The 26,512-nt window shown below is 41.2% G+C and overlaps 1 protein-coding gene across 3 annotated transcripts in view; it reads left to right on the forward strand.

Moving 5' to 3' along the window:
• Window positions 1-16,594, forward strand: part of LOC6578525 — a 65,627-nt gene extending 49,033 nt beyond the window's left edge. For all 3 annotated transcript variants that reach the window (XM_002004399.4, XM_044010985.1, XM_032730156.2), the window contains 4 exons: window positions 10,450-10,659; window positions 10,749-10,978; window positions 13,514-15,333; window positions 15,437-16,594. In XM_002004399.4, coding sequence (XP_002004435.1) covers window positions 10,450-10,659; window positions 10,749-10,978; window positions 13,514-15,333; window positions 15,437-15,596 — 2,420 coding nt within the window. In that variant the 3' untranslated portion in view covers window positions 15,597-16,594. The remainder of the gene's footprint in view (window positions 1-10,449; window positions 10,660-10,748; window positions 10,979-13,513; window positions 15,334-15,436) is intronic.
• Window positions 16,595-26,512: the final 9,918 nt, after the last annotated feature.

Below are 26,512 nucleotides of genomic sequence, written 5' to 3' on the forward strand. Positions count from 1 at the left end.
TAATTTTTTTATTTATTTAATTTTTTTAAATATATATATTAATATACAAAATTGAGTTAGATATAGATTCAAATATTAATTCACACATTTTTTAAAAATTTCTTTTTCTTATAATTAACATTTATATTATATATTGCTTTGATTAGTTTAGATATTACTATGAATTCGTTTGTGAGTCTAATAAAATCATAAAAATCATAATTATACTCCTAAATTTCTCTGAGTAATTTATAGGCCAATACCCCTAGAGCAATATATGGACAAATAGATGTATTTTCGTCTGTCTTTGAACTACTACTCTCTCATCTCGTCTCACGAGCTTGCCCAATCAGTCTTACTCATATTTTCTCTCAGTGTAAAAGCAATAGACTGACTCGAAGCATATATCCTTTAGAGAAAGAACTCATATCAACTGTCATGCGAGTCTCGACAATTTCTCTCAGTGCATTAGCTGAGCCACCTATAACAATGGCTCGTCCTCGAAAAGATGTCCTTTAGAAAAAGCTCTGATCGATTTGAGCAGCTGGCAAATAGCACTCGATGCGTCGCGTCGCATCGCGTTGCCGTTTGAGAAGCGTATGCAAGTGTGATAATATAACTTGACATTTGTGGCTGGCAGCATATGTGTGAGTGAATGAGTATATGTATGTGTGTGTGTGTGTGTGTGTATTGTTAACTCCCATTGGCTGCTCGGGGGGTAGTCAATGACATTTTTTTTTGTGTTGGTGCGCTTATTTCTGGTTGAGCTGCACGTCGCAGTCGATTTTTTGACATTTTGCGCAAACATTTGACTCGCCACGGCATAGTCCTTCGATTATTGTCCTTGTGTTTGCCAACATTATCGACATTTAAATCCCACTCAGTGCTGCCGCAGGACCAAAAGAGAGAGAACAAAACAAAGAAAAAGAAAAATACAGGCAATGCCAATAGCAACGACTGCGACGGCTTGTTCTCCACTTGATAATATTTGAGAGACTCTAAATCCTTTTTGTGACCGGCATTTCTTTTGTGTGGCTAACTGAGAGTGTGTGTGCTTGTCAGTGTGTGTGTGTGTGTGTGTGTGCTTGTGATCACACATGACTGCATATATAGAGACAGCCTGCTGCATTTCGGTCTGTCTGTTTGCCTTATCCTGCGCTCATAATTTTAATCCTTTTTCTACATTTTCGGCTTATTTGCATTCATTGACATTTTCCAATATTTGCCTTGAGCACTTGAAAAGGACTTTGCATAGGTCTGCTTCTTATACGTAGAGCTGTTTGTTTATATAACAGATCTGTATGCGATTAGCGTAATGTCCTTAAACTGATTATATGTGACAAGTCAATAAATAGGAAATCTAAAAGAGAGAAGAAGAAGGAGATGAGATAGAACAGAAAAGATAGTAGATAAAAGATGGAAAAGAGAAGAGAGTCAATAGAAAATAGAATAAAGAAATGGGATAAAAGATAGAAGAACATATAGTAGAGACTTAGAGTTTCTCTTTGATTTCGTCCCTTCAATTATAGGATATCTCGTAGTCATAGCTAGCATGGCCTAAGTGACACTCATCTATCACTAGTTCAGCTATGCAGCTGGCTGTCGAAATGCGATACTTAAATGTCATCAATTAATCAATGGACTCCACTGCACGCTTTTATAAAGGCATTCGAATTAGTTCCAAGCACAGATTACATTTCCATTTCCATTACCATAAGCACATAAACATATATACATATATATGTAGATTTATATGTATAGAGAGAGAGAGTGAGAGAGAGAGAGAGAGAGCGAGAGAGGGAGATAGAAATCTCAACACTCAACAAAGTCGTTTGGCACTCATCAACGTGCTTTGACCAAAAATACACATCATAATCCTTTTGTAAGGATTTGGCAACTTCTTGTGATTTTGTTGGCCTTGCCCACTCAAGTTGCACCGGCTGCCCCTTTTTCTGAGCGGGCTGCTTTCTTTCTGGGTGATTTCCAACAGGGGGTTGGCCTGAACCAGAGCGAGCGTTACGTAGCCCAGGCTTTGCTTGCATTCAATTATCGTGCGCAGTTTTCCATTGTCTTGCTGCTCAGTGCGGATGTCCTTGCTGCTGCTGCTGCTGCTTGTCTTCGAACTTGGAACTAATGAAGTGCTGCAGTGCCTTAAGCAGCTGCTAATGCCACTAGAGCCGGAGCTGGACTCGGAACTGGAGTCGTAGTCAGAGTCGGAGTCAGAGTCAGAGTCAGAGCGAGCTGAACTCGTTCAGCTGCCTGCACTTGAACTCGAACTGCCGGCCAGCCAGCCAGCCAGCCAGCCAGCCAGTCAGTCAGTCAGGCAGCCACTTGGCCGCATGTATAAGCATGTTTTCTGGTTTGCTTCACAGACAAAGCTTAGAACCACTTAAGAAAATCCATTCAGAGGACTCTCGGGCTGGTTTAGTTTTTCTGGCCTCACCACCATCATCCATCGCCTCCTGCCACCTGGCTGCCCAAATCAACATATCTGCAAGTTTTCTCTATATATTTGTATATATATATATATATATTGTTGCCAACAAAGGGATTAAATCTAAGACAGAGCACAGAGAATAGAGCGAGTGGGTGGACGAGCGAGGGGTGTGAGGGGCGTGAGGTCACATATGCATAGTTTTACATGCTGTAAAGGACAAAAAATGAATTTATTACGCAACAAAACAAAAGTTGAGACAATTTAAATGCCTTTGCCCAGTAGCAGAGGCCAATTTGGTCGGGCTGAGACTAGAATGGGGTTTAAATAAATTACCGCTACGGGCCATGCTTATTTCATTAGGATTATTTTCGACTAACGAAGATGTTTGTTCGTTGTCTTGTCATGCCTTGTCTCGTCTTGCCTAGGGTTGCCTTGCCTTGCCTAGGGTTGCCTTCTTCTATTTACTGAATGATTCCTTGATTTCCGGTTATGTATTTGTTACTGACACAGAAAAATGCCGTCTAAACACACCTTGTCATAGCAGCGCGGAGGGCGGAGGCGGTGGTGAGGGGGGGCAGGGCTAGGGCTAAGACTGCAGCTCGCGAAAGCGTAAAGCGTTAAGAGAAAGAAAATGCTCGGGTTGGCGGCATTAATTATAAGCCGCTTAAAAGTTTTCAACATGTTTTCCCCATTCGAAAATACCAAAATGCAAAACAACAAAATAGATGTTCTAAATAGATAGATATGTATATGTATGTATGTATGTATGTATATACCTACCTAAGCTATATTTCGATCCATTGCTATAATCGATAGTTAACTGAAACCCTTAAGCCAGCTTTGCCTCTTCGCTGCAGTTCAAGCCGAGTTCACGCATTTTTGCTTAACAAAAAGTTTTTTCCTACTTTTTTACTCTCCTTCAACTTCTTTTAGATCACATCAAAGTCTTTGTTAAGTTTTTAATATGCAACAACAACTTCAAATCTTCGTGTCTTTACACTATAACTGAAAGCTGTTAGACTTTGTAGATGCTTGGGAATTAACTATTAAAGTTGAAATTACTTTTGTGGGGTAGCTGATTAAAATTTTGTAGATTTTTATATTCATATATATTTCCCATTATTATGCATAAGATGGATTTTATGATTGTATACCATAAATAATATTCATTAATAACAATCCTCTTCTTGTATTTCATATTAATTAACTGCGCATAAATAATGAAATTCTTGGTATATAATATGTAGAGAAATATTCAATATTTAATAGTTGTATACAAACGAAATTTTCGACTAGAGCTTAGCTAGATTTTTGCAATCATTTTTACTATACTGATAAAATTTTTGTAAGGCATATAAAGTATTATTTAAGAAAATTAGAAATTTCGTTTTCAAAATACTCTTGAGGCTTCGAAAATATTTTCTCTATATATTACAAACATTTATTCTTGATTGTCTATTCTATTATTTTATAAATAAAAATAGGAAATGATGTATAAAATACTAGAAGAGACATTTATTCTTGAATATCTATTCCATTATTTTATAAATCATTTCATATTCCTACTCCATAATTTTATAAAAATTTTGGTCGCTCTACTATATACTTAATAAATCTATGCATATATAATAATATCTGGTCTTTCTAGTATTTTCCTTATCAATAAGTGCTTGTCCCTTGACAACATAGAGCATCTGAATTCTCTTAATTTTTTGAAGCGCTCTTCGCAGATTTGCCGGCTGCAACGGCAACAACAGTTAGTTGAGTTTCCTTTTGTTGCTGTTGCAACGTGAGGCAAGACGCTGATGAGAGAAGTGCGAAGACAGGACAAGTGGCAGGGCTTAGACAAGGATATGCAAGGTCCAAGGTGTGAGAAGAAGGCAGTCATCCGTAAGGCATGCAAGTGTGTGTGTGTGTGTGTGTGTTTGTGTGTAAAGTTCTTAAGTAGCCTCAATGGCTGGCTCGGCATTATAAATTAAAATGCATGCATTAAAAATTCTACTGAAAAGAGTTTGCAATTAAGTAGGACTTAAGTTGAAGTGTAAATAAAAATGCATGCACATAAACATAAGCACATACACGCGCACACACACACACTGGCACACTTATGTAAACTTAAGACTTGCAGTTGTTGTAGTGTGAGTAAAGGACATCAAATTGCCTGCTTCGTGGCAACCAAAAAACTTTGTGGCAATTTCCTTAAGACTATTGCTTAATTTCCGGTCACTCTTACTTTCACACACACACGCACACGCACACACACACATACGGTCAACAAACATGCCTGCCTGACACTTAAGTCCTTTAAAATCCTTAAGATTTTTCGTGCAGCTCTGAGCACTAAGACATTTCCACTGGTCAACCACTGATAAGCAAATTCAAACAGTTCACTTGGCTTAAGCCAAAGGACCTTTGCCTCACCCCCCGGCTCCGTGCCCCACTTCCCCCAGCCAACGTCAGCAGCTGCTTGGCCAATGTCCTTTCGCACATTAGGCAAATATCCTTTACGGTTATTAAAACTTTGGCTCCGTACAATTTTAATTTTCATACCCAAATCACTCAAATCATTTTAATAAGTAAATTATGAACATTTTCTTATAAATAAACAATACACAATTTATTCGTAGCGACCCGAAAGGATACACACATACACACAAACGCATGCACAGTGCGTTCTGCCGGCAGGACTTGCTCTCGGGTCAAGAGACACACAAAAAACCAGCTGAACTACAAATATTTGTTGCTCCACAAAGATATTTTCGTAAACTTATATAATCCTTGCCCGGCAGTCATTCAAATGGCTCTGCTTGTCTGCTGTGCATGTATGTGTGTGTGTGTGTGTGTGTGTGTGTGTGTGTGTGTGTGTCTGTGTCTTCCTTAGTTGGGGATTAAGTCGTTTTGATGTTGTGCGTAGGCGATTCATAATTATTGTTGGTTCTGGCCGCTGCTTGTGGTCAGTCAATTGGTCAATTTCTTAGAAGAAAGCCAAAAGCGCGCACACACACACAAACACACAGACACACACTCACACACACACACACTCAAAGTCATATTACAATAAAATTTCAAAACAATTTCGGTTCACGTCAATGCTACGCAAAACTTTTCAAAGATTAAAATCTTACCAGAAAAGGGGGTTGAGTGGGAGTTGGGTGTGCGTGTGTGCGTGTGTGTGTGTTTAGCTCTCACCCCTGCTAATTGGCCGCCTCTGGCTGTTGCGTAATCAGCCTTAAAGGCCAGCATTGGGGGTGGTTGGGCTGGCGAGCTTAGCTGACGTCACAAACAAGCGAAGCTCGAAACCGAAGCACTCAAAATATCCCATTTATTTGAACTCTCAATTCAGATTGCGATAAGCCAAACGCAGTATAGGGTAATCAAGCAGCAAAGAGACAAACGTGTGCAACAGTTGCAATAGCTAAGCAATAGATGCGACTGGCAAATACCCTGTAAAATGCATGGAGTGGCTGTTGAATGATACCAGAGCTGTGCTGTTTGATTGAGAGCGCCAGTTTTGGTGCAGACCTAAGCTAGAAATATTTTATGATATAATACTTTTCAGAAGTCCAGCTATTACATACCCTGTACGCATAGCAAAGTAGTCTACGCAGCTTGAAATCTTCTTTAATTTAATTTGTTAGCTGTTTTATGAATACTATTTGCTAAGAAAATGTCACTCTATTCGACTAAGAGATACCCTGTAAATATGAAAACGTTGCATTTCCCAATTATAGTAAAAGAAATGCCGTCTAAAAATGATATTAAAAATTCATATTGGTCTTATTTTTCTTAAAAATTTACTTTAAGCGACTTAAAATACCCTGTAAATGAGAAAATGTTGAAATTTTTATGGATTTCACTTAAAGCACTTGTAAATGTGAGTGAATATTGTTATCTAGTTATATGTCAGTTAGAATGCCGCCATTTACCCTTCACATACCCTGTGTTTCATTAGCATAGCAACAGCTTGACTTACCTTCGCAACATTCAACACAATCTATTTTCACTTTGATCTCTTTGCGTAACTAGGCCTTAAATTCTTAAATGTTTACACAATCACACACAGACAGACACAGAGACACACACACACGCACACAGACTCACACACACTTACAGGGTATACGAAATGCAACACAATTGAATTGTGTTTGTGTCGCAGGTCGAATCCCAGCCAATTGGCAACTTCATTATTATTATTATTATTATTATTTTTTTTTTTGTGCGCTCAGCAGCGCCATCGACGCAGGTTAATAAATCTTAAGCTGCGACACAGGGCAAAAAAACAGTAAGAGAAAATGGAAAAGTCTGCAAGGCGAGAGGCGAATGGATGGTGGAGGGTGGCGGAGGGAAAGCGACGACAGCGTCTAAGCCTATGCAAGTGGAGTTCATTACAAATCGTTTGTCAGCTTAGGGCAACTGCTGCGTGGCTTTTGGCCACTGAAGGAGCGTGGTGGGGCGGGGCGTGGCGGTGCGGGGCGAGGCTGTGTCTGCCTCGGTCTGCCGCTGTCTGACTGCCTTGGCTGAGATTTAATGCCTGAAACGTTTTTAATTCAATTTGCTGGCTGCGTGTCTCGATTATTTTTTTGGCCACTGATAATGCTAATAAGGATAAGCGGCAGTCGCTCGGGGCTACTTAAGCGCTGCCTGCATTATGCCAGCAGACTGCCATGCCATGCCATGCCATGCCATGCCATGCCACGCCCACCCTTCAAATAGCCCACCCACACATAGGTAAAGGCAGACATTTTTCGAGTGCTATCCAAAGGCCTGGGCCAGCAACATTTTAAAACTGAGCTACGCAACAATTAGCATACACACACACACACACTCACACACACACACACATGCAGGAGCGTAAAATCCGCTTTTGTGTTAGCCCCCAAATCATGGGGCAGGATAATGGATTTAATGAGTTTATTATTCGGTTGCAGTAGACGCATTTTCGCTGCATTGTTCGTGGCCGAGCTAATAGCCGCCACAAGCGCACCTCGCTGCCACCTCGATGGAGAAGCAGCTGCTGCTGCTGCCCCACGCACAATGCACAGCAAATGCCAAAGCCAAAAACTGGCCAGCCGCCCTCCAGTCACGCCCACAGTTTTGCAGTTGTCTATGTGAGAATCGAAAATCGTAATTGCGTATATTACCTAGGGTCGCTCGAACATGGGTTAAGCATATACATATGTGCATATACACACAAATATGTATTTATATATATGTATGTATGTATGTATGTATGCATATGTCATTACGTATGCCTCATGCGCGGCAAGCGCCTTTCGCTCTTTATTGTTGAACATTTTATAGAGTTTGACAGAATTAACAGAAATTAAATTCGCTGATTTTTTAATATGATATATTATTATCATATACATACATATGATATATACATATATATATTAAAGATTATATAGTAGACATATATGAAGGCATTTCATAGATCCGTATGCTGATATAGCCATACTTATCTGGCATATTTATATGCCTTTAACTTGTGCTGGAATTTGTTATAGAGCTCATAGCGGTATTTTAATTTTGTTATGAATTATGTCTTGGGCATAGATAGAGTTGTCTTAGAGCGTATATACATATATATATATATATATGTCTTATCTATATGAAAAGCCTTTGAAATCAAGCACTGTCTTCCTGTTTCCATATAAACAAACAAACCTCTAAGCATAAACAATAAATGGAATTTCGTTCATATAAAGATGTGAACATATCTTGGGCAAATGTTAAAAACAAGATTTGAATATAATAGTAAAATAGTTATAGTTAGTATTGTAATATATCGTAAAAAAATAGTTAAATTTAATATAAAAAAATTATATTCTATGTTAAATTTTGCCTAATAGTAATATTACCTAATAGTAATATATCGTAAAAAATAGTTAAATTTAATATAAAAATAATTTTATTCCAAGTTAAATTTTTGCCGATATATCATTATATGTAGAGTCATTGCCTCAAGTCTAGAGTATATAGACTTCCACTTGTCACAGATAGTTCATCTTTCTTGTCAGGTTGATATATATAAATTTTTTTTTTTTTTTAATATTTCATATATATGTATATTATATATATATTTAAAATTAAATATATATCATGGTTGATTTTTGCGAATATGCTCATACAATTGATATATTTATTTTTAATGCCCAATGAGGATTTTATGGCAATTAAAAGATTTGCAGGCGCACACAAACAAGCCTACATACATACATACATACAGACATAAATATATATATATTTATTTATAGTGAAAATCGCTCATAATTGTGGCAGTAAAACTTTCGGTCGACGCGTTCTTTTGGCTGTTTTAAAACCTGCCCAAATGCCAATCGGCCAACAATCTGCGCTGCTTACAATTTTTATAATTGGAATAATTAATAATACCATTATGGCAGCAGCAGCAGCAGCAGCAGCAGCAGCAAAGGGGAGTGGCAGAGGCAGAGGTAGCAGCAGAGGGCGTTAAGCCTATTTGCAGTTGATGTCCAGAGCCAGAGCCAGACCCCTACAGCATCTATGCCCACCTCACACAGTCCCAACTCGGCATGCATTTGCCAGCTTTGGATTGGACATGGGGCATGGGGCATGGGGCATGCGGCATGCGGCATGTGGCATGGGGCGCGTATTTGCATTTGCATTTGCTATTGGCAAACATTTTTGGTAAATTATTTTTAAGCTCTTCATAATTGGTCGCGGCGAAATAGTTGTTGCCCAAAACTATTTAGACCAAAAGGGCTTGGGCCAAATATTTGACTGATGGAAACCCGAAAAATTCTCTCAAGCCAAAGCCAATCAAATGGCCAACTAAAATATTGGTCTAAAGAGTCCAAGTGCTAACCGCATTATTCATAAATAATTACGATATATACATTATGCACACACACACACACACATGCATATATATGTGTATATTCATATTCATAATCCTGCTTGATAGTGGGTAAGCGGCTAAAACCATTTTATGGCTAACCGCAGCATGCAATCATTTATTTAAGTACTTGTGGGCTGCACTGTGGGCGTGGCAGTGTATATATACGTATGTATATATATATAAAATATGTTTTAATTGCTGATTTTAATTTTGAGCGATTTGCACTTGGCGCCAGTTGAAGCGTTCGCAGTGCATTACTAAACCGATTAGCTGCAACAGTTGAGTGGTGCGAGCTGCTCCACAGGGCTGTAATTAGAAGTGAAATGGCAGTTGATAGACTACAAAATACCCTGGATGGCCGCTTGTAAACGAAGAGCTGACTAGTTGCTAGAGGAGGGGGGGAGGACGATTCGGTTTATTTATGTATTTCCTACCAGAAACCAATTGTATGTAGGTATATGTATGTTTACTTATTAACTAATACAGACTCATACTAAGCTTAACTTAATACAGTTAAGCTGATGGAATCGAAGTGCAATTGTAGGGTGTTACACAAAATGAATTGGAACTACATGATGAATATTTATAGGGTTTTAAAGTCCATCAGGAACAATAAACTTGTTCTTGGTTCATATTTTGTGCTAATGTATTCGACTCGCATTTATAATCTATTTTGAACTTGTGAACAATCAATTAACTAGTTCACTAAATTGAACTGAAACTTCATCCAAATTTTTAACTTTATTAAATATTATTGTAGTTCCACATTTAATGAATGAAATGTTCAACTCTATTGCTGTAGTTTCCCAGTCATCAAATTGAACTGGAGTGTTCAGCCATATAGTTGTTGATTCAATTGAATGAATGGGTTCAGCAATTGGAATTTCTCAATTCTCTGTCTATATTTCTATCTACAAAACTGAACTGATAATAAAATAATTATTGAAATCTTAACTCAATTTCCTTTAATAAACTTATGATACGAGTTTGGTTTATGGTTAATAAGTTTCCAAAATTGATAAGGAATATATTTCATAATTAATATACTTTCTGAGCAACAGATTAAATATGTTAATATCAGACAACTGACTTATCTCTATAATATGTTGACACTCTCTCTAACTCCTCTCTCTCTCTCTCTCTTTCTCTCTTTCAGCGAAATCGCTTCCATTGCACTGCGTGGTTGAGTCCGTGCACTCGCTGCACGCCTCGCTCACCATAGACACGCGTCAGCCGTGGAAGCGCCGGCCAAACATTGAGACGGACAGCTATGTGATCATTGCAGCGGCCACGCCCTGGAGCGAAATAGTGCAGACAGCGCTGCAGCGTCTCGGCTACTCGCAGGAGGTGGCCAACACAGCCCGAGGTGAGCCGGAAGGATGAAAGATAACCCAGACAATAATAATAACAATACTTTAACTCTCTCTATCTCTTGCTCTTTCTCTCTTTCGGCAGGCTCTCTCATCATTAAGCACTGGAAGCCCATACCCTTGGAAAAGATCTCTGATAACCCGGCTGTGCCGGTTAGCGACATAGTTGGCGAACTGACCTCCGTTATAACGCTGCGCATTGTCATCTTGCGGCCGAAGACCTCGCCCTTTGGCGAGATCAAGGACAAGCTCTTGAAGCTGCTTGTACTCCAGTCACACGCCCTGCTCCGCTCCACCGGCTGCCCCCTGGACGAGGTGAGTGACGCACGTCCTAGTGACTCTCTCAATATAATATTATAGCTAATTAGACATTCGCTTTGAACTCTGCTAGCTTGAGTTGACAAAAGTTCTATAATGATGCCTAAGCGGTTTATCTAGTCTTACCCATTTTGCGAGAGGGAGGGAAAGAGAGAGAGAGAGAGAGTTTTTTTCGAGCCAGCCCTTACCTAGGCGTAGCATAAGCCGCAGCTTAAAGTAAAAACTTCACAGCCAAAAACTCAAACCGCTAATTTGCGTGAATTGAGGCATAAGTACACACGCACACACACACACACACACACACACACGCACATGCACACACATACATGTGATTCCTTGGCAACAAAAGTTTTGCGCCCTTTCTTAACAGCCTTCAGCGAGTCATAGCCCATGTCTGTCTGTCTGTCTAACTATATATGTGTATATGTATATGTATATATATAGATATGTATTTGTGTCTGCATATCAAAATTTTGCTTGAAAATAATGACTACAAAGAAATGTTTTGTTAAGCCGAGTTCATTTATTTTGGTTCACTTAACAAATCCTTTGCTGCAATAGTTTTCATTTTTAATCAGCTTTGCGCTTATCGCAAAACAATTTACAACTACACACACACACACACACACACAGAGAGAGAGAGATATGCACACTTATAAATGTATATTATATCTTCGATAGGTTGAGCTCATTGTTTAGGCCCCAGGACTTAGTTGCAACTGTTGGATCATAGTCTTAAATGGTTTGCAGCAGGCAGCGCATGACCCACATCTAAATCCCCCAACTTGTTGACAGTCAGTCATAAATCACAGACTTATATATACATACATACATATACATATATGTATATATATATACATAACACTATCGGAAATCACGACCGAAATACCCTTCAATTGATATTGCGACTGATTTTATTGGCCCTGATTAATATTAGCAAAGCGCTTGGCTCTAATCACATGATAAGCATATATATTCCTATAATTCCCATCACACACACACACACTCGCACAAAGATACTATGATAGCGTGTGTTTGTCCCGTGGCTTCTTCGCGCATTTCGAAACGATATGAAAATCAATTTAATAATTGCTCCACTTCCCCCCGTCATTCCGCTGCTGCTGCTTCTTCTTTTATTTACAATTAGTGGTCTATAACACCAAGACAACCCGCTCCACGCTCCCCCAAGCTGTGTGCAGCTTAAGTGATTTGGGGCGCCTCCTTAGCTGATAGCAAGCAGACATTATCTATCATATGGAGGCGCACGTAGAGTCGAGACAGAGGTGTCTATGAGCCATTAATACGGCATAACAGAAACCCAACTCCAACTAGACCCTATCAGATATACATACATACATGCACACATATATAGATAGATAGATATGTGCGTGATTGCTAGCCCGGAAAACGAAGAACTTACGAATTCATTTCTATTTCTGAACATTAAATTCAATTTTAATCGCATAAGCTGTTGTCGCTCCCTATCGGCCGCATAGGAACTATCTATTTATCGCGGCCTACCTCCCGCCAACTGCCGCCACCTCTGCCTCTATCCCTATCCCTATCTCTATCTCTATCTCTGTCAGTTAGTATTAGTTTTTGTGGTATCAGCATTCAGCGTTCAGTTAGTCGCGCACCGCCAACATTTATGGCTAAGTAAATCCCGTCCACTTGAGGGCCTTAACCAAACGAAAACCCCAAACCAAACCAACTTGGCCTCTGGCTTAGCGAACTGTGATTTTTTATGACAGTTGCCAGACAGTTGACTCGAAGTCCAATCGCTGTGTCAATTCTGACATAGCATGTGATATAGATCTGCAGCTATGCTAGGCCATAAATCTATAGCAATTTCTAGATATTTCGTAACATTTGCAAACATTTCCCTTTCAAGTTACACAGAAATACCCAAAGTGCTGTCACGTCGTCTATAATACTTAGTTGTCATCTGATTCTATGTCAGAAAGTCCTATTTAATTGTTAGTTGACCATAAATCTATGGGACTTCCTAGATATTTCAATACGATTATTTTCAATGTACACCAAAGTACCCAAAGTACAGTCACGTCTTTTATCCATGTCATTATTATTATTGGTCACTAGATCTGGAACTATACCAGGCCAGAGATCTATGGGAATTGCGAGATATTGCTATAGATTTCCTTTCAAATTACATCAAAGTACCCAAAGTACAGTCACGTCTTTTATCCTAATCGCTCTTTGTTTTTATCCAAAAAGATAATTATTTGTCAATAGATCTATGCTAGGCCAGAAATCCATAAGGATTCCTAGATATTCCAATATATCCCCCTTCAATTCACACACAATCCTCACAAGTACAGTCACGCCTCCAATACTTAGTCGTCATTTATTTCCATCGAAGAATGCTTCAATTATGATTCATTAGATCTACAGCTAACCTAAAAATACAGATCCTGGATTTTCCAATAGATTTCCCTTCAATTCACACACAATCCTCACAAGTACAGTCACGTCTCTAATGCTTAGTCGCCATTTGTTTCTGTCGCTTTGCAGGTAACGCTCTCGCAAATCTGTCGCAGCTCCCATCAGAACACCTACGCACTGCCCGGCGGGGAGATCTCTGACGAGCTGCGCCGCAAGTTCGATCAGTGGTGGTCGAACCAGCTCTCGCCGCAGTCCGCCATGACGCCAAAGATGCTGCCGTTTATGTCGGCGCCGTCGACGGTGCCCGTCGTGCCCGGCGACATGGACTTTCCCGTGGGCACGGCCATGGCAGCAGCTGCAGCTGCGGCGGCTCACGCGGCCGGCGCCGCTGCCAATCCCCTGGGCGCCATGAGCAGCCGCGAGTCGCTGCTGCTGGCCAACGAGGCGGCCGGTCATCATGCCAATGCGGCGGTGGTGGGCCAGGCCCAGGCGGCTGGGCATCATGGCAACATGCTGGTGCATCCGATGCACGCGGGCATGCATCATCATCACCATGCGACGGCGCACGGCGGCCAGTATCCCAGTCAGAAGACGCGCATGCGCACCAGCTTCGATCCCGAGATGGAGCTGCCCAAGCTGCAGAAGTGGTTCCAGGAGAACCCGCATCCCTCGCGCCAGCAGATCCAGACCTATGTGGTGCAGCTGAACGCGCTGGAGTCGCGTCGCGGCCGCAAGCCGCTCGACGTCAACAACGTGGTCTACTGGTTCAAGAATGCGCGTGCGGCACAGAAGCGCGCGGAGATGCGCGGCGGCAGCTTGGGCAACGCGATGAGCGCTTTGGGCCATGCGGCCATGAATGGCTACCTCAGTCAGCATGCGCCGCTGGGTCAGAACTCGAGCAGCAGCGCCGGCAGCCAGCCGCTGAGCATGGGCAATCTGTCCATGTCGCACGACTATCTCAAGAGTCCGATGAGCCTGAAGTCCGAGGACATTGACACCATGTCGCAGCACTCGGACGAGCTGGAGGAGGAGCCCAGCAGGCCGAGCACGCCGCAGCTGCCGCTCTCCCTAACCACACACGAGCGACATCGCGGCTCGCCCATGCTCGAGGAGGACGACGACGAGGAGCAGCAGCAGCAACAGCAGCAACAGCAGCAGCAGCAACGCTCGAAGAGCGTCAACAGCGACGTGGTCAATGGCGTCGAGGAGCATGACGAGAAGCCCATTGTGCTAAAGGCGAGCGATGCTGCCGAGCTGCCCGACCAGGACAATTCCAACTCCAACGCCAATGCCAGCGGCCTGGCTGAGGCTGCTGGCAATGAGGAGGCCAGCGCTGCGGCCAGCAACAACAGCAACAACACCAGCAGCAACAACAACAACAATAACAGCAACAACAATAACAACAGCAGCAACAGCAACAACAACAGCGACAACAACAACGAGCAGGAGTCGGGCGGCAGCCCAACCAAGCGCAGCACGCCCAAGGAAGAGGACGACGAGCTGGACATGGACGAGGATGACGATGAGAATGAGCAGGACACAAGTCACCTGGATGAGTTTCGCTCGCCCTCGCCGGATCTGGCGGGCAGCGTGACGCCACACAAGGACCAGCTGCCCTTCCCCATGGTGCCCAACTCGATGTTCTCGCAATCCTTCATGTACATGAGCCACTATATACCGGCCTTTGGCCAGGCAGCCGCCGCCCACCCGCATGCCCATCATGCGGCGGCTGCGGCGGCAGCGGCTGGACTGCAGCCGAACGCCCTGATGGGCGGCGCCGGACTCAACTTGTCGAGCATTTCGAACGAGGAGCGCCGCAAGCGCAATCGCACCTTCATCGACCCAGTGACCGAGGTGCCCAAGCTGGAGCAGTGGTTCGCCATGAACACGCATCCCTCGCACAATCTGATACTCAAATACACCGAGGATCTGAATACGATGCCCTATCGGTAAGTAGAAAGAGAAAGAGAGAGAGAGAGCGAGCGAGAGGGAGGCGAATTAAATGAACTCTACTACAATTTCTCCCTTTTTTTCTCTGCTTTCTCTTTGCAGTCAAAAGTTTCCACGGCTGGAGAGCAAGAATGTGCAGTTCTGGTTCAAGAATCGGCGAGCCAAGTGCAAGCGGCTCAAGATGTCGCTCTATGATAACAGCCAATGCGGGCAGCTGGGCGGCCTCGGCTCCTTTGTGCCCAAGTACGAGGAGCGCGACTAAACGGCTCTCTGCCCCATCCCTCCCAGCTACCCCCCACATGTATATATTAAAACAAATATTCACTTAGACTTAACTCCTATGCAGCTATGACAAATTGACAAATTGAGCATAAAGCAAGTTGAATTCCCTTAGACTATCTAGTTAAGCAACGTCTCTTCAAAGTATTATAGCCAGAGCTATTACCTAGACCCAGTAACCAGGCCCAGTAAGCAAAACAGAATTAGCCAAGAGCAGACGTAAAGGAAACTTAGTTAAAAATTAAAATTAGCTGAACTAAACTTACTTTAATTTATCGCAGAAAAGCAAAGGAAAACGTTTTGTAGCTCGTAGCATCATGAACTAATCAAATATCTAATTATATATACCTATATATATATAACTACATATATAACACTCTAAATATACAATATATCGAAATAAGTTGAACTATTCAAACAATTTGCAAAGTTAGGAGTGTAACCAAAGAGAGCCAATTTCATGTGTAAATATATATGTTATACATATATATATATTTACATATCTTATATATATATATGTATAACAAAACTATAGCATTGGGAATTTCTTGTTTCTTTTTAGAATATCATTTAGTTTTCGCCTTATTTTCTTGTACGTTTTCCAGCTTAGCACATATCTATGAAGACAACAACAAAAAATAAAATTAAAAAAAAAAATTAAAAGAATTAATCTAAAACATTTCTGTATATCTTGGTATTTAATACCTGAAAATGGCATTACATTTTCGGCTGAAAATGCAGCTGCAATTAATTTCAAATTTAACAACTTAAAAAAAATAAAATAAAAAAAAACGTAGATTCACATTTATAGCCACACTTGAAACGTGTTTAATATGAATTGTTCCACTAGATCCATAAGCATACAAAAGCCACAAAAAAAAAATACAAAAAAAACCAGAAATAATAATAATAATAATAATTATAATAAATAAAAGCCCAACTAAATTTACTTGTAATTTATTGAAAGCATAAAAACAGACACACACACAGACACAAAAACACATACATATACATACACTATATTATAATATGTATTCCCAGCAATTATTAAATAATTAAATAAATACAATTTTAAATGTCAAAATTTTTGAGCTAAACTCGTTGTGTTATCAATGGAAAGGGTAAAGAGGGGAGGAAAGGGCATAAAGAGATATGTGATACGGGTAGATTAATATATAGATTTTGATGTGGACATTAGGTATATTTTATATGCTCTAATATATATATATCTGATATAAATATCAACACAAACAGATGGTTCGATAATTTCGTGTTCTTCTATAAAAACAAATTATATTACGTTTTCAGATATATAGCTCTATGTTCTCTAACCTATTGCTAACAACATTCACTAGCCAACTTGGTGTTGCCAACAAACCTAACGGACTCATTGCTTAAACTGCTAACAAAAGAAATGCACATAAGTTTCATTTCCAGGCAAACTAACTACTTATATAACTGCTATCACTTCCATTACAAAACACTATTTTAAGAGCAATATTTATTATAATATCCGCTCACATGTGAATGGAAAAAGAGGAACGCATGGCCAGACTCATGTGCACTTATATGAGCGCCTTCATTGGCTGCCGCCTGCTGCTGCTGCTGCTGCTGCTGCTGCGTCTGCTCGGCGGCTAATGTGTTTGGCAATTTTTCATGTGCTGCAGGACTTACTTTGCTTCATTTCTTTCATTCCCTTCGTTTATTTTTTTGTGTTAGTCGCTGATAAGCAAAGGGGAAATAAATATGCATATATGAATGAAGAGAAAAGAAAAACGAAACGCCTCCTGCTGCTGCTACCGCTATTGCTGCTCCTGCTGGCTACGCGGCGTATGAGTTATCTGCGGTGGCGTAGTATATTAGCGTTGCCTTCAGCGAGATATGAAACAATTTATTAGCACCAAAGTTTGCTTCATTTCTTTTTACATTTCTTTTCGACCAAGACACACACACACACACACACGCACATATGCTGCTATAGATAGCTATAGGTGTATGCATGTGAGTGAACACTGTGCGGGCTAGCTCCTAAATCAGCAGTCAACATTATTTCTTATTTTAAGTACATATCTGAATGGGCAAATGGGCGGCTGGGTGTGTGTGAGTGTGGGTGTGGGTGTAGGTGTGTGTGGGTGTGTATGTGGAGGCTGTGCATCATTTGTTATCGCAAACTTTTAAATTAAAAATGCGAGGCTAAGGCAAGAGCAGCAGGCAAGCAGGAGGCAGGCAGGCAGCAGTGGGCGTTTGGCAAATGTAGCTAACCAAATGGCAACACACAATTTATGAGCACAGCGCATATTAACTGGGCTTTTATTTATGAATATTAAAACGGAGCAATGCTGTCTCAAAGTGCTTATCGGGTCATTTTTTAGATATTACATAAGTAACTGATTTAGCAATATATGTGTTAGGTGTTTAACATAATAGCCAAATTTTAAGAATATCTAATCAGCAATTGACTAAGCTAAAGCTTTTTTTCTATTTAGAGCCATCTATATGTCCTTAAGGATCAAGTAGAAAAACATTCACCAACCACCATAGGCAAATTAATAAATTTCCTCCATTGAATAACATTAGCTTGAAAATACTGTATACATACAAAGTTTTATTTTCTTTATTAGTGAAAAAATGGCTTAAAAATAACACCCGTTTTATTTTTTGCTTTTGAAATCTAGCTTTAAAATTAACCGCTCATATTGCCCATGTGCATATGCTAGGAACAATTTTATACCCCAAATTGCGTTCACTTGCATCCATTTCTGTTCGCCTGTTACACCAGCCAAATTTCTCTGCAAATTGAGTTTTTAGCTTCGGCTGCCCCTCTGAGTATGCAACGTTTTTTTTTTATTTCAATAACAAATCACGTCTTAGTTTTCAGGGTATAACTCCACCATATCCTTGCGCAGGACGAAAAGACATGAAGAGTTGGGATCGTGAGAGTCCTGCGCACCGATCCTCATTAAAATATAGGGGGGTTATCTAAGGATCCAGGACTTGACTTGCCGAGCGGCCTCGACAGCAAAGGAAATCGCCCAAAACACGCTAAAACGCCAATAACTCTTTAATCAGCAGGACGATTTTAATGTAACTTGGCCAGTTGGTAGTCCTGGTGACCCCATTTAGTTTGATGTCAAATTTGCTAGGATACGCCAGGATACAGCTGAGCTAGAGACAGTTTTTTCTGCACAAATAAGTCCTTATTTCTCCGTTGCTAAAAATAATTTTGTCCTTATAATTTCATATTCGTCATCAGTGGACTAAGGACTTTCTATGGTAAAAAACACAAGGTGCTAGTCCTTCAAACGGCCAAGTTAAGGTGGCTGTTGGCCATTTTTCGACCAAACCCCTTGCAAAAATTTGAGGTAAAATTTTTTATGGAATCCTCAAAATCCTTGAATGCCAATCGATAGATGATGAGCTCACGAGCTCAGAAAGGTATATCCTTGCAGGATCGTCAAGGATATGGCTGAGTTATGGCTATGCAAAGAATGTCCTGATATGACAAAATAGCTCTAACTTGGTCATATCCTTGCAGATTTTGACAAGACTCGTTGCGTTGACATCGGAAGGATCAAATATATTGATATACACCAAAATATTATGGGGTCATCTACGGATCAAAGGACTTTGTTGGTAGATCAAATCGACAAAACTCAGTCGTATTCTTGCAGATCCTGTCGTGTGGGATGTCTCATAGTGTATAATGTCAAGGAGTATTAAATAGCTAAGGGACATACAGATCGTCCTTTTAGTGTACAAGTTATACAGGATTTCTTCTGCTATTAGCATTGGAACTGAAATATTACAAGTCCTCGGTTCTTAGATGACAGACTCATCTTTTGCAGGCAATCGTTGACGCTGCTCCTTGCGAGTCTAAAACACCAATTGCTTTCGTCCTGCGTAAGGATATAGCTGAATAAGAGCTATTTTTCGAAAGGATTTTTTTCTTACCTGCAGCGAGTAAAAATCGCAGCACAAAAGTATGCAGCAAAAACTAAAATTATGCAAATTGGCTGGTGGTTGGTGAAAAAATAAATATTTTCTGTTGCAGCCTGAAAGTATGCAATATAATTTGGATGAACTGCATTTGACGATCGTTTTAGACTCAATTTGAATATTTATTTATTTTAGCTGAAATGTGTAGTTAAAAATGAATTGAAAAATATATATTTTTATTGAATGTATTTAAATTTATTTAAATATATTTCATTACACAACTAAAATAAAATATGTTGTTTCTTTCGCCTCCGATACAAAGAGAATTCTCCGAGTTCCTTTGGCCAGCAATGCTTTTGAATGGCCACGAATCGGGTTGGTAGAATGCATAAATAGATGCTGCTCTGCAACAACCCCCGGAAAACTAAAAACCAGCTGCCGACCACTGGCAAACACTTGGTTACAAGTGAAGCTGGAGCCGAGGTCGGAGCTGTAGCTGTAGCTGGAATTCCACAGAACTTTATCCATTAATTAAAATTGTTAGCATTCTCGGCGCGCGGTTGGCTGCCGGGGAAGACACAGCGGCAGCCGCCATTTCGAGTGGCATTAAAAGTAAATACATAAACAGCTGCGAAAACATTTACATAGCTAACTGCGCCGCAACTCGCGGTCCGTCCTGTGGCCAGCCTTTTGCTAAAAAACAAAAAACACACACACACACAAAATAAAAAGTACCTGAAAGAGAGAAAAATAAAATACATACCTCATAATTTTCTTTGCTCAAGTATTTGCTGGTACTTGTGTTGCATAAATCGTGCTTTACGCAAAACTTTGCCATGCTTGATGCCATAATAATGTTTAATGGCAAATAAATCTCGTTTAATGTTAGCATAATTAAGTAAAACTGAAAGAGAGCTGCAATTAAGTCGAGTTCGACAAGAGGTTGGTATAAGAGTTGGACTAAATGTATTACGACAATATTTTAAATAGGTTTTATGTGGGATTTATTGAATCATATGTTAAAACTTGGTATTTATATATGTGGTTAACAGTGTAACATTTTTCTATTGTGTAACTAATCTCCACAGGATATTATAGGCTTATGTCAAAGATTTCTTCAATCTATATTCGTTATATTATCCCAACTTGATCCAAGCTTTATCGAATCCTTTTGATCCACATTTTGACTTTCTGCTCTTAATGAATTTACATATGCGTTCCATAAATTCCATGCCTTTCCCTTCCCCTGTCCAGCACAAGACTCAGTTCTCAGCTCTCATCTCTCCAGCGGATCTCAAACTCTTCTCGCTCAACTAAACTTTCAGGCATGGCAAAATCTATAAATGCATTTTGTAGCTTCATCAACTCTACCTAATTGGACTTAAGTCGCTAAAATCTGGTTGTCTTTATGCTTTGTCAATGCGATTTATTGGAGGCTTTTCGTGCAGGCGCCAGGCTGCAACTGAGCAAACGGGGGGCAAATGCTGTAAAGGATAGCTGCCAATTCATTAAAAGGACATTTGAGGCGACTTTTGCTGCGCAACGCCGCAAGACAAAGTTCTTTTCGGCAATTAATGTCCTTGGCAAACACACAGCGAGAGCGAGCGAAGGCAGCGCCAAAAGGCAGTGCAGTGCCCAGAGCAGGAGGCGGCGTCTGTAGCTGGACCTGGGTCCGCATAAATAGTTTTGTGGCTTTGACTGATATGCGGGCCAATAAAACTAATGAGCGTGCGAGCCAAATAGTTGGCGGTGCTTGTTGCTGTTGTTGTTGTTGTTGTTGCTCTGACTGTGGTGGGGTGGTTACATTTGCGGTGGCGGCAATGGCGGTGGCAATGTCTGTGGCACAACCATTTGCCAAATTGAGTGCGCAAACAAACAAAAACGACAACAAAAGCAACAAAAACAAAAACAAGCAACTCGAGCGAACCGAGCGCAACTCAAATGAATAAACGCAAGTCCAATTAAATGGTCATAAGTAATAATAATTCCGCTTTGATTTGTGACATTCGCTATTCACGGCGATTTTCCACGAAGGAGGGTTCAGATGTCCCTGCCCTGCCACCCGCCCATATCGCTGCCCTCTGCCCATCGCACCGGGCTGCTGCACTCGCAGCCAAATTAGTTAATGAGAGCATTGCCAAAAGTGTGTTCTAAGCAGCAAGTAGAGGGCGATGGACAGAGGCAGGGGGTTGCACTGCTGCAAAGGGGTAGTTTCTATAGTTTTTTTTGTTCCACTATAATAAAAGAGCTCTTAATCAGCTCCTGACTTACATAAATAACTATGTCGAGTCGTAGCTAGTTTTGCGGGAGATTTATAAATTTAATCGGATTTATTTTAATGCAAACTTACATGAATGTAAATACATAAATTCATCATAATCATCAGCTGACTTGAGAATTGAGGAGAAGGGCAGTACCCAGAAATCTGATGGTAAATATAAATAATATAAATATACATAAATATGTATTCCAGTAATGTAAATCTTAAGGAAAGTATGTCAAATAGATGTCTTACCTTGAATCATGAGATTCGCATAGCTTTATTCACTTTTCCTTTATCTGTTTAGTTAGCCAAGTCTCCGTTTCCTAACTCATTTGGTCTGCCTGAAACTATATAAAACCAGATCTATGCCAGATTTATAGGCAATAGATTTTAGTTTGGCTTCTAATTGCTTACCTTAAGGAAACTGCCTCCTGCCACTGCTACGGCTGCTGCTCCTGCTTCCATATCTCTGCCTCACAGTTGGGTCAGCTGCCGCTGCTGTAGCTCTCAACCCCTGAGCGACAAGAGGCAAAGTAAAAGGCCTTGGCTCAGGGCGTGCTGAGGGGGGCTTATTAAACCTTTTGGTGTAACTAGCTGGATGTGCCATTAAATGATAATAATTCTTGTTGAAGGTTCTGCCTAGGCAGGATTTAGCCCAAAAATGAGCTACGTGCAGGCAGCGTAAGTCCACTCTGTGTGTCCTGCGTGGTCCTTTTTGCTGTTCCAGTTAAGATATTTTCTTAAGTGTATGACAACGTGGGCTTAAGTCAAAGGCGCCAGCTGACACACACACACACACACATACACACACACACGCATACATGCTTGTAGCTGTTGTGCATCGAGCGATTATTATTTATTTTCTTAATTACGTCTTAGCATCCAACATGAAGTGGGGCCTGGCCTGAAGGCACCTGGCCTGGACGACGTCTCTCCGCCTCCAGCGACGTCTGCCCACCTCCTGCTCCTTTTCGGCTGGCTCATGTGCCAGACAATGTATGGGAAAAGCATTTTCCTAACGTGGAAAATTGTGCGTCTACTCATTTAAGCCTGGGGGCATGCTGGATGGTCCAAAAGCTCGCACATGCTACCAGCTCTACCAGCTACTAAGCCTTGCCTTGCCTTGCCTCGCCTCGCCATGCCTCGCCCTTTCTCCCCTTGTCCTGGGTGTGATGCTGCATCTTATCCTGGCGCACGCCCCCGCTGTCAACTGTCGTTTGTCTTGGGATCGTAATAAAAAGACTTAACAACGCGAGTTGTTTAATTATTATTTATGACACTCGGCGCAGCAGATTATTGCCCAAAAAACTGGGCTAAGGCAGGAGTACGAAGTATCTCCCCAGTCTCTGGCGAAAACTTTTCATAGATTGAAATTTGCTTTGATTTAGTATTCTTTATGGCGCTTCAGCTACTTCAACTTCACCTTCAGCAATCTGACTGCCTGCCTGCCTAGCTGCGACTATTTAAATCAATTGTAAATTCACATTTCATTTGCCCCGGCTCAATCTCAATTCATTTTCATAAAGTTTTTTTCTCGCGCATAATTTACGATGATAATTACGTTAACTGCGAATTACCCCCAGGGGAGCTCGACAGCGCACTTTGGCTTAGCCAAACGCTTGCCAGGTGGGCGACGTGCATCCTTTGTCCATTTTCGGCCATGTCCTGCCGTGCGGTCGCCAATGTAAAAATGATAATCCCATTGTCAGGCGATAATTCAAAAAGTTCCATTAAATATATGCACAGAGCAGAAGAGCATGGCTAAAATCAACCAAGAAATAAAGATTTATGCAAATTCTCGCACTCGTTCTCTCTCTCTCTCTCTCTTTCTCTCCTTCGAAAAGAAACGAGCGAAAAAAGACTTTGACTTTGTCTTGAGCTATGCAATGAATATGCATGCGTCTTTTAGGCCGCTCTGCCTCTGTGTGTGTATGTGTGTGTGTGTGTGTATAAGGACACGGCTCAAGGACAATGAATTATGCCAAGTCCTTGGCCAGAATGCGCTTAATTGGCAACGCCTTCGCCCAGCCTTTTTCTGCTGATGCCGTTCGAGACGTTGAAGGCGCTGCGCCCAAATAAAAGATTTGCTTATTAAATCGCCAACAAAATCAAATTTGAAGCGTTTATGCGTGCGGAGAATTTGTGATAATGCAAGTGTGCTTAGATTGGTTGATGATGATTGAATGAACATGAAGAGCGAGAAATCAGACGTTAAACCTTTAAATAAATATTTTTCCAGCTGAGATATGTTACTGCTAATTGTGCTTTAGGTTTTCATTTGAATTTACCTTAGCTGAGTATATAATTTTCCAGCTAAATGAAACTCAAATATCACTAGGAGTTGATCCTTTGAATATTATATATTTTGAAGTGATTGAAAGAGCGCATTTCGGATTTGTAAGATCCTTTATTGTGGGGAAGACAATGCAAATTAAAGGAATTGTAGTTCAAGGCGGTCGAATTTTGCTGAATTATTTATTGTAGAGATTGAACTTGAACTTCTTGAGCTACTAGACCTACCGATTAGGTTTAATCAAAAATATTATTCATATATCTTAAAATTATTATTTTTTTGCATTTTGATTTATGTTTTTATTGAACTTACATATATTCTTTGATCTTTGTTTATCGCCTTATTATATTATATTTCTTCTTATGCCTTACCTTCGACTAACACATCCGTAAAGCAGCTCATCCATAGACTCACTTGGAAGCAGAAAGAACTGAAAGAAGTGAAAGAACTATATATTTTACTTCTTATGCAACTAGCTCTATTTTGCTTTACTAGCTTGGCCGTTCGAAGTGTAACCCACTTGTAGATCACAAAATGATTCAAAACTAGCTGAAAAGTAGATAAGCAATTGCAAATTATTAAATATGACATTATTTATGCATACACATAGAAAGAAAGAAAGAGAGAGAGAGAGAGAGAGAGAGAAAGAGAAAGACAGATAAAGTGAGGAATTCATCAGGCATATATATTTATAACAAGTTTTATGTTAATTAGATTAGCCTCAAAGCTCCAGCCGCCTGATCATAAATTGTTGTACATAAACATTGTAGCTGCCTGTGTGTGTGTGTGCCACTGTGTGTAGCTGTGCCTGTACTGGTGTGTATATGTGTGTGTATGTGTGACATTGCACGCCGCAGGTACACATTTCATAAAACTAATACGAATTGATTTATGGTGCTGCGCCTCGTCGTAACTGAGATGCTGGCTGGAAAGGCTTGCGGCAGAAGCCAGGCAGAGGCGGTGGATGAGAGGAAGAGGTCGAGCGAGAGGCATAGGCAGAGGCATAGACAGAGGCAGAGGCGGAAGCAAGTCGCGTCTTAAAAATGTTAAAATGCCACTCGGCATAAGACGCTGTGCGTTGCCCCCAATTCGGTTAGAGGTGGGCGGGCAGGGGTAGCCCTGTGGGGGTGTGGGAGTGGGGGTAGGTGTAGGGGTAGCTGCCACTGGGGTGGGCTGGCTACTACTTTGCTATCAGTGCGAATAACAGTAAATGGCTGGCGTCTTTGTCTAAATCTTTGCCAGGCTGTCAGTGAATGGAATGGCTGGGGTAGAGCCAGAGCCAGAGCCAGAGCCAGAGCCAGGGCTGAGGGTAGCTGAAACTTTGGCGCTGGCACGTTGAAAATGCTTAAGGTGCACACACACATACAGACACACACATACAGAGAGAGTCAAGCGAACCCCTTCTCGCACTGGAGGGGGTGTGGCAGGAGGCTGAGTGTGCGCTGCTTAAGCTTATAATTCATAAAGTGTACAAAAATCGAAATTTATTGCTATTTAAGATATTTGTGTTAAGCTGCTTCGTTTGCAGCAAGCATGCCTGCCACAAATCTAAGTGCCCCAGCCCATACCCCACGGCCCCCGCTCGTTGGCTTCTCTAATTAAAGTTCGGGGCCATGGCTTTAAGGACAAGCCAAACAGGATATGCAAATGGCGAAAGGAATGTGGACCATTGCCATGTTTATCGCCTTTGTGACGTATCGTCGCGCAGATAGAAGTAAATTGTTTTCTTGCTCTTCTTTTTTATGCCACGCCCACACATACAGTGAGCGTATAACAATAAAAAACCTAATTTGTGCGGGGGCAACGCATAAAAAACGAATCTAGAGCATTCAAAATTCCAGAATTCTGATGACGATTGGCATGGCGCAGCGATTAGAGGCCACATAATGTGGGCGCACAACTTATCTTTATGGCATCGGCAGGAGACGGAACGAGGCACACACTCACTCTCTCTGTGTTTGTGTGTGTAAAATGCTTAACAACTTTTGTAGAGCGCTAAGCTATCGAGAGCTGCTCTGGACAGGCAGACAGCCAGGGCAGCCAGGACAGCCAGGACGCAGGCACTGCCGCAGTTAACTTCCGCTCGAGCTCGAGTCACACCTGGACAGGAGTCAGCAAGGGCGGCTGGGGGCGGCACTTGACAATTTTTGCTTTATCACAACGGCTGTCAGAGCTGCTGCGGGGCGGTGCGGTGCGGTGCGGGGGTGTGGCGTGCGCTTATCTCTGACCAACGCAGCTGTCATTCAGGCAAAACTTTTTTCCCGACTGCACTCGCACTCGCTGCAGGGACAGAGTTTTCCGAGCAGCGCCCACAAGGACTTTCGCTAAGTAAGTGACACAATAAAATTACAAAAAAGAAAAAAAAAAATCAGCGCTACAAAAAAAAAAACCGAAAAATAAATAAAAA

Source organism: Drosophila mojavensis, unplaced genomic scaffold (genome assembly GCF_018153725.1).
Source record: "Drosophila mojavensis isolate 15081-1352.22 unplaced genomic scaffold, ASM1815372v1 contig_80, whole genome shotgun sequence".
Lineage (NCBI taxonomy): Eukaryota > Metazoa > Arthropoda > Insecta > Diptera > Drosophilidae > Drosophila > Drosophila mojavensis.